The 10,000-nt window shown below is 46.5% G+C and overlaps 1 protein-coding gene across 1 annotated transcript in view; it reads left to right on the top strand.

Moving 5' to 3' along the window:
- ptprt (protein tyrosine phosphatase receptor type T) overlaps positions 1–10,000 on the top strand; it is a 154,550-nt gene that overhangs the window by 56,975 nt on the left and 87,575 nt on the right. Inside the window, exons 9-10 of the mRNA XM_079511341.1 lie at positions 298–478; positions 1,886–1,995. Of these exons, the coding sequence (XP_079367467.1) occupies positions 298–478; positions 1,886–1,995 (291 nt within the window). The remainder of the gene's footprint in view (positions 1–297; positions 479–1,885; positions 1,996–10,000) is intronic.

Raw genomic sequence — 10,000 nt, forward strand, 5'->3', positions numbered from 1 at the left:
GAAAGTCTGCCATATCTGATGGCACTCTAGCGCCTTTATTTTGAAAACATATATATACAAAAAAAATGTGTTAACCAGGAGGAGTTGATAACGTTGTGTCTCAGGTGCAGTATGGGTACACATTTAACCAGCAGGTGTGTCTGTATGTGTGTGTGTGTGTGGGTGTGTGTGCGTGTGCGTGTGCGTGTGCGTGTGCGTGTGCGTGTGCGTGTGCGTGCGCGTGCGTGTGTGCGTGCGTGCGTGCGTGCGTGCGTGCGTGCGTGCGTGCGTGCGTGCGTGCGTGCGTGCGTGTCTCAGGTGCAGTACAGCTACACCTTCAACCAGGAGGAGTTCAGAGCTGAGGAGTTGATCCCCACGTCGTCTCACTACACCCTCCGAGGCCTGAGGCCGTTCGTTACGGTCAGACTGCGTCTGGTGCTGGCCAACCCCGAGGGCAGCAAGGACAGCACGGAGATCGTCAAGCAGACCGAGGAGGACGGTACGGATTTCCCAGTGGCGTGCACAGATAGACACTAGGGGGTGCTAGAGCACCACCTGCCCTTGCCCTCTGGACAGCAATGTGCCCTTTTGAAAAAAAAGAAAAGAAAAGTACAGTATGTGGACCATGGTGTCATTGATCAATAATGAGTACCACAGACGAAAAACAGTCTAAGTCCAAATTTCAGACTGACCCCTCCACGAAAAGGCCTCGTTGTCCTGAACCCTTATCTATCATTTATACATTATGGATCAATAGTGTGGACTTAGACTGTTATTCGTCTGTGGTACTCAATTCTTGATAAAAAAAAAGCTTCTAATATATTATTTATGCCCCAAAATCTATAAATCTCACACTATTAAGGCAACCGGCCGGTTCCACGCGCTGCACAAGGTGCCCTTTTTTCACTTGAGCACCTGCCCCTCTAAATGTCTGTGCACGCCACTGGAATTTACCAGAGCCTTAGATATAGACAGAGTTACGCAAACTGCGTTCACTTCATGGGGCTTCAGTCCAATGGCGGCTCTATACAGTAGACTTCTATTGAGCGTGGGGACAACCAACTGGGACAATCCCTTTATTTTAGATTGTTTTGTAGTAATAGCACAGCATAAACATTAAAGAGACTTTAGTTGTTACTGTGCAATACTTTAAAACAGTTGTCATGTTGCACACAAATAGCTCTTATTTGCGCCGCCCTTGTTGAAAACAATGTATTTCCAACTCCAGCTTGTACCAGTTTAGGCTGCATGAACAGTTTCCCAACGTGATTGGGAGTAGTATCAATATTATATCCATATCATGATATTAGACTGGATATTGTTTGTGATTTTGGATATTGTACTATTGTGATATGACAAGTGTTCTATAAAAATATAAATATCGGATCGGGAAAAATCTGTATCGGCAGATACTAAATATCAAATGATTGGAAACGGATCGGGAGAAAAAAGAAAAAAAACAGGGTCGGGACATACCTAATTTCTGTTTAACGATAATTCATTATTATTGTTCCGTATAAAAATATGGTTTAAAAATGTTTTTCATACCGGTGGAAAAACATCTAAGGGCGGAGCTGTCAAAGAGACGGATGTGTTTAAAAATGTATCTGGCAGTGAATATCCTGACGGGACATAAATAATATATTTACGGAAGGAAGGAAGGAAGGAAGGAAGGAAGGAAGGAAGGAAGGAAGGAAGGAAGGAGGGAATTCAAGCTGCAGGACATGAAATGAAATGTGCAAAATGTGCCCCGTGGTTCCACGACTGGTCCCAAGAGGCCTGACTGTGGACATCCCTGCTTTGACGCTTATACTGTTCATGTGTGTGCGTGTGTGTGTGTGTGCGTGCGTATGTGTGCGTGTGTGTGTGTGTGTGTGTGTGTGTGTGTGTGTGTGTGTGCGTGCAGTGCCAGGAGCAGTGCGTTCAGAGACTCTCCACAACACACCTTATGAAGAGAAGATCTTTGTTCAGTGGAAAGAACCCAACGAGACCAACGGAGGGATCACCCTGTATGAGGTAGGCACACCACGCACGCACGCACGCACACACCACGCACGCACACAGCAGTGTGAAGCAGCACTAATTTTCCTTAGGATTCTTTACAGCTACACAGCTATAGTGTAGATTATGTCTGAACACACACATTAAATGCCATTGACAATAAGGGACCACCATTCTTGTCGATGATGTACGATGATTTTGAGCACCCCTCACTTCATACGGGTGTGATTTTTTTTTAAAGATCACCTCAGAGGCCCTCAGAGCACCTGCTGGTGCTGTGTTTTTATTCATCCTTTCATAATGATTCATTGGATTTACCACAGTTTCCGTAGCAGGCAGTGACTGGTGTGACATGGTCCTCCTGTTGGCCACTTCATTCTGTAGAAGAAACTTAGAGAGAGAGAGAGAGAGAGAGAGAGAGAGAGAGAGGAACTCAAGATGAATTACACATCTGAGTGTGTGTGTGTGTGTGTGTGTGTGTGTGTGTGTGTGTGTGTGTGTGTGTGTGTGTGTGTGTGTGACTGTGTGACTGTGTGTGTGCGTGTGTGCGTGCGTGTGTGCGTGAAGCTTAGACATGGTTCTAATGAATTATTGAACTGCTCTCCATCTCTCGACACTATTAAATCACACCACTGCTCTGTGTGTGTGTGTGTGTGCGGTGTTTATGCGTGTGTGTGTGTGTGCGTGCGTGCGTGCGTGCGTGCGTGCGTGCGTGCGTGCGTGCGTGCGTGTGCGTGTGTGTGTGTGTGTGTGTGTGTGTGTTTTGGTCCGATACGTAGCAGTTAATCAGTCTATCCATCTTTGAAACTCGGGTGACATTTTGGGTTCAAATTAAATACATAATTTAGCAGGTTTCCTCAGTCAAGGTGGGCAGTCCTGACACCCCACTGGGGGAGGGGGTCCCTACACGCACCCCTAGACTCATTAGTATTTAGCGCTGTGACTACATGATGTTCACATTGTGATAAGTAGTGGCAGGAGACCCACGGCTGGAAAGCAACTACGCACATTGACTTAAAGCACTGTACTTAAGTACAATTTTGAGGTATTTCCAATTTCCAATACTTTTACTTACTAATACTTTCACTTCACTACAATTATTTGAAAGCTTTAGTTACTTTGTAGATTTTGATTACAGACAGACAGACAGTGCCCGACGGGCACTACAAAACCTACATGAATGCGTTAAAGTAGCAGCCAATTATTTGTTTACAAATATTCAGACTGCACACACAGGCACAATGATGGGTGCCAATGCTTTTGTACTTTTACTCAAGTACATTTTGATTACCAGACTTTTACTTCTATACATTGCGGTATTGACACAAACACAGTGAAATTGCACAGAATTGCAATTCCGTACATACACGCCTGGAAAACCCAAAACTCCATGCATATGACACTGAAATCCTCCATATAGACAATGAGGGAGGGGCGCCGTCTCTACCCAACTTGTGCCACGGGAGATGGGACTACCTTTTACGCAGAGCCTCACCAACCTTAATCCGGTCATTTTAACGGACCCCTCAACAACCTCAATCCGGTCGCCTGTAAAACAAGCGCCCCCTCAGTGACAATCGACTACCAGGCTCTGCGTAAAAGGTCATCCCACCACCGAGCGGCCCTAAAGGGCGGTGTCGAGCACTGCGAAGTTCGGTAGACTCAGCCCCGTCCGAGTTGTAACCCGATATGGACAGAATAAATAATGTCAAACCCGAACTCACCCTGCCCCGACCCAGCCACGGTGCACTTCTGTACTGAACTCACCCAGCCCGACCGACCCAGCCACGGTGAAATAGCACTTCTGTACTGAACTCACCCAGCCCGACCGACCCAGCCACGGTGAAATAGCACTTCTGTACTGAACTCACCCAGCCCGACCCAGCCACGGTGAAATAGCACTTCTGTACTGAACTCACCCAGCCCGACCCAGCCACGGTGAAATAGCACTTCTGTACTGAACTCACCCAGCCCGCCCGACCCAGCCACGGTGAAATAGCACTTCTGTACTGAACTCACCCAGCCCGACCGACCCAGCCACGGTGAAATAGCACTTCTGTACTGAACTCACCCAGCCCGACCGACCCAGCCACGGTGAAATAGCACTTCTGTACTGAACTCACCCAGCCCGACCGACCCAGCCACGGTGAAATAGCACTTCTGTACTGAACTCACCCAGCCCGACCGACCCAGCCACGGTGAAATAGCACTTCTGTACTGAACTCACCCAGCCCGACCGACCCAGCCACGGTGAAATAGCACTTCTGTACTGAACTCACCCAGCCCGACCGACCCAGCCACGGTGAAATAGCACTTCTGTACTGAACTCACCCTGCCCCGACCCAGCCACGGTGAAATAGCACTTCCGTACTAAGTGAAAGCCACACAATGCCTTCGTAAAACATGTCGCGGTAATATGTACAGATTTTTTGGGTTTTCTAGGCGTGTATGTATGTATACGGAATTGCCAATCCGTGATATATTTGGCCGGTCGGGTATTAAAGAGCTGTCCGTGCTTCCAGCGGCTCTGATGACAGGGACTCGGGACGGGGTCGTGGTGCGGGGTGGCGGCGGCGCGGAGGCTTAGGCGTCTTTGTGTGTCCCATGAATATTAATGCTGTGTGTTAAACATCACAGAGACACAACAATGTGCTGCCATTACACATAATTACACCTCATTAGAGATAATTACACATAATTGCAGCTTTGGACGAGATTAAAGAGTTTCGGTAACATCTGAGAGAGCCATTCTCTTCCTCTCCTCTCCTCTTCCTCTCCTCTCCTCTCCTCTCCTCTCCTCTCCTCTCCTCTCCTCTCCTCTCCTCTCCTCTCCTCTCCTCTCCTCTCCTCTCCTCTCCTCTGCTCTGCTCTCCTCTCCTCTCCTCTCCTCTCCTCTCCTCTCCTCTCCTCTGCTCTGCTCTGCTCTCCTCTCCTCTCCTCTCCTCTGCTCTGCTCTCCTCTCCTCTCCTCTCCTCTCCTCTCCTCTCCTCTCCTCTGCTCTGCTCTCCTCTCCTCTCCTCTCCTCTCCTCTCCTCTCCTCTCCTCTCCTCTCCTCTGCTCTCCTCTCCTCTCCTCTCCTCTCCTCTCCTCTCCTCTCCTCTCCTCTCCTCTCCTCTCCTCTGCTCTGCTCTCCTCTCCTCTCCTCTCCTCTCCTCTCCTCTCCTCTCCTCTCCTCTCCTCTCCTCTCCTCTCCTCTCCTCTGCTCTCCTCTCCTCTCCTCTCCTCTCCTCTCCTCTCCTCTCCTCTCCTCTCCTCTGCTCTGCTCTCCTCTCCTCTCCTCTCCTCTCCTCTCCTCTCCTCTCCTCTCCTCTCCTCTCCTCTGCTCTGCTCTCCTCTCCTCTCCTCTCCTCTCCTCTCCTCTCCTCTCCTCTCCTCTCCTCTCCTCTCCTCTCCTCTCCTCTCCTCTCCTTTATATTCATCCCTATTCCTCTCTACTCCTCTCCCCTCCCCTCCCCCTCCCCTCTAATCCTCTCCTGTCTCCTCTCCTCTCCTCTCCTCTCCTCTCCTCTCCTCTCCTCTCCTCTCCTCTCCTCTCCTCTCCTCTCCTCTCCTTTATATTCATCCCTATTCCTCTCTACTCCTCTCCCCTCCCCTCCCCCTCCCCTCTAATCCTCTCCTCTCCTCTCCTCTCCTCTCCTCTCCTCTCCTCTCCTCTCCTCTCCTCTCCTCTCCTCTCCTCTCCTCTCCTCTCCTCTCCTCTCCTCTCCTCTCCTTTATATTCATCCCTATTCCTCTCTACTCCTCTCCCCTCCCCTCCCCCTCCCCTCTAATCCTCTCCTGTCTCCTCTCCTCTCCTCTCCTCTCCTCTCCTCTCCTCTCCTCTCCTCTCCTCTCCTCTCCTCTCCTCTCCTTTATATTCATCCCTATTCCTCTCTACTCCTCTCCCCTCCCCTCCCCCTCCCCTCTAATCCTCTCCTCTCCTCTCCTCTCCTCTCCTCTCCTCTCCTCTCCTCTCCTCTCCTCTCCTCTCCTCTCCTCTCCTCTCCTCTCCTCTCCTCTCCTTTATATTCATCCCTATTCCTCTCTACTCCTCTCCCCTCCCCTCCCCCTCCCCTCTAATCCTCTCCTGTCTCCTCTCCTCTCCTCTCCTCTCCTCTCCTCTCCTCTCCTCTCCTCTCCTCTCCTCTCCTCTCCTCTCCTCTCCTCTCCTCTCCTCTCCTCTCCTCTCCTCTCCTCTATTCCTCCCCTTTATATTTCTCTCTATTACTCTCCTCTCAATTCAATTCAATTCAAATGAGCTTTATTGGCATGAGAAAACATGCGTTTACATTGCCAAAGCAGAAGTGGAACAAGACAATCAAAATAAAACAATGTATTTACAAATAAATATTGGATATAAATAGGAATTAAATAAAGGTGTAAACATGACTGTGTTACATTAACACTTTGGGTAATACTATCGTGTGAAACTACACAAATATCGTGCATTTTCTGTCAGAGATAGTTATAGATCCATATAGGAGACGTTAGCTTTATGCTTTTGAAAGTTGACAGCAGAAATTCAATGTTTTTGCATTCAGTTGCGACAAGTAGCAGCAATTTATTCAAATTCAATTGAATTAATGCTCTGTTCATATAACAGTATGTCTATGTACCGAGGTCATTTGATGCATAAACAGTGTAGGGTATAAACAATGTACACACAATGATTTGTATTCCTTAAGGTGCTTGTATTCCATTTGACATTCTTCTCCTGTCACAGCTGCTCACAAATCTCGCTGCTGTGTTTGCATATTGTTGTAATAATAATAATAATAATAAAGCTTTATTTCTATAGCACCTTTCAAAACAACGTTACAAAGTGCTTTACAAAAGGAAACAGCAAAAGTAAACAGCACACAGCAGGAAAAACACAGAAACAATGCAAAGCAAATAATAATAATACAAGGCAGAGTAAACAATCAGTAGAACACAATCAGGACAAATCAGAATTAAAAGCTAGTCTATAAAAATGAGTTTTAAGTAGAGATTTAAAATGTGGAACTGACTCAGCGAGCCTGATTTCCAGGGGCAGAGCATTCCATAAGGTGGTAACAGATATGGGAGGTTTTTTTGTCATTAGTGATGTTTTCAAACTGTCCTTGGGTGATTGTAATCTGTGTGAAGTATATGTCTCTGATGTCTTGGTACAGTGGACAGTATGTGTCTCTGATGTCTCGGTACAGTGGACAGTATATGTCTCTGATGTCTTGGTACAGTGGACAGTATGTGTCTCTGATGTCTTGGTACAGTGGACAGTATATGTCTCTGATTTCTTGGTACAGTGGACAGTATGTGTCTCTGATGTCTTGGTACAGTGGACAGTATATGTCTCTGATTTCTTGGTACAGTGGACAGTATGTGTCTCTGATGTCTCGGTACAGTGGACAGTATATGTCTCTGATGTCTTGGTACAGTGGACAGTATGTGTCTCTGATGTCTTCGTACAGTGGGCAGACGGTTAGGAAGTGTAGTTCAGTCTCTACCTCGATTTGTGAGCAGTGGGTGGCTGGGTGCATAGTCTGTCTTCTCTTGGGAGCCAGGTCTGCCTATGGCGGCCTTTCTCAATCGCAAGACTGTGTTCACTGAGTCTATATCGAGTTAATATCTTCCTTAGTTTTGGATCAGTTACAGTGCTCAAGTATTCTGCTACTGTGTATTCTCCGTTTAGAGCTAAATATCATTCCATTTTGCTCTGGTTTTGAGTAGATCTTTTCCAGTGTGTAAGATAGCTTTCTTTTTGTTTTCTTATGATTTGGTGAAGTCCCGTTTGTTTTCTGTCATGGTTGTGCTTGTGTTAGTCTCAGAACTAGCTGTCAGCTCCTCTCCTCTCCTCTCCTCTCCTCTCCTCTCCTCTCCTCTCCTCTCCTCTCCTCTCCTCTCCTCTCCTCTCCTCTCCTCTCCTCTCCTCTCCTCTCCTCTCCTCTCCTCTCCTCTCCTCTCCTCTCCTCCCCTCTCCTCATGTTTCATTCATCACATTGTCTCGCCGTCTCTTTTGTTCCAGTAAACAGAACAAACAAACAAACTAAGTACCAAACTAACAAACAGATAAAGCGTTCCTCTCCGTCCTGCTGTTTCAGAACGCCGGGCAGGATGAGTTTTGATCTCCTTTTGATCGCATGAGATCTGACGGTCAATAAATAAATATTGATGTGTGGAGATCTGGGATTATTGGTACATACATATTGATGGCTGGGGTGTTAGCAGGGCTGGAGAGTAACATTACAGTACATTTACCCAAGCTGCTGTGTTTAAGCAAACATTTTGAGTCCAATTTCCAGTCCTATTATACTACCGGTACATGCTTTTGTCTGTTTGGAAATCAGCAGATCTACAAGCTCACCAGGCGTTGCTTTGCGACGCTTTTGTGAGCTTGGAGATCTGCTATTTTTTTTGGTTTTGAAAACATGTGAAATTGGACATGTCTGCGTAATGAGCACTTCCAGGGCTGGACTGAGACAAAAATTCGTCCCGGACATTTTTGCGTAATTTGGCCCAGACTGGCCCACCACAACCAGACTGGCCCACCACAACCAGACTGGCCCACCACTACCAGACTGGCCCACCACAACCAGCGTGCAGATACACTACTGACTTTTCGGGTCGAGGCCCATACGAATACTTGAAATACAAGCCCTTAACACCACCACATTTACAGTTCAACATAAATGATACACAACCAACAGACAACTCATTTAACATTTGGCCCAGACCGGCCCGGGTCGGCCCACCGGGCCGGTACGTCCTGTGGCCAGTCCACCCCTGAGCACTTCTGCTTTTGGTACTTGATGACGGCTAATGCCTTCATCGGGTCAGGGGTGGTGATCGATCGGTTGGCCCGTCGGCCTCCTTTTGCTGTGTTTTTGTTTTATATCAACCGCCCCCGCACTCGCCCACGGCCTCGTCCCTTCCCATTCGGCACGCAGAACGGGCGTGCAGAACTCTTGAGTTGGCCGCCTCCCACACTCGACAAAGAGTTAGCGTCGAAGTGTCCTTGAACAAGACTCTGAAGCGCTAATTGCTCCTGATGGGCATGTGCAGCACAGTTTCCTCCACCATCGTTGTATGAACGTAATGCACAATCTATGTAAAGCACTTTGGATAAAAGCGCTAGGCCATAATTATATAAATTCACCATTTACCATTCGAAGGAACACGGGGAAGTGAATGCAATATGGAAATGGATTTTATTTGTAAATATATGTATACAATATATATTTACCTTCAGATATCTTATACCAACATTGTTGGGACTAGGGATGTCCCGACACACTTTTTTCGTTTCCGATCCGATTCCGATCCAACAATTTCTGTGTTAGCCGATACCGATACCAGTGCTTTTTTTTTTTAAAGTGTGAAGTACATGTACTCATGTTGGTTGCGTTATCACGTAGAATAACGGGAAGTTTAGCCCTGGTGATGTTCCACTTTGCAAGCACACACACACACACACACACACACACACACACACACACACACACACACACACACACACACACACACACACACACACACACACACACACACTCAATATGCATATTCTTCTTTTTAACCAACCAAAACATCCATTGCACTACATTTTACATCTTTGTTGTAAAGCTACCTGATTATGGCAAAAGATATGTTTATGGCAAAACCTAACTTAAATAATAAACACGTATGGGTCCATAAAACATTTATTCAGCACTTTTGAATTAATTCATTGCATACATTCAAATTCCAGACAATGGAGACGTACACCACCAATGCCGATACGATGCCGATGTTTTGGACCGATGTTTAGTAATCAATTAAAATAATAAAAAATACATTTTAAAAACTTCTAAACTTCAAAATAAGTTTTTTTTAATTCAAGTTAACAATAGAATACATTGAATACATTTAAATAAAATGTTTTGGCACATAAGGCATTTTTTTCAAAATGAAATGCACCCCTATATATGCCCTCCTATATTCAGCTATTAGTGTAGATTTCCGTTCTCATTGACAATTTTATGTCATAGTGTCTGAGCAAATAGACATGTTACATCATAATCGCCAT

This window comes from Electrona antarctica (assembly GCF_951216825.1).
Source record: "Electrona antarctica genome assembly, chromosome: 9".
Classification (NCBI taxonomy): domain Eukaryota; kingdom Metazoa; phylum Chordata; class Actinopteri; order Myctophiformes; family Myctophidae; genus Electrona; species Electrona antarctica.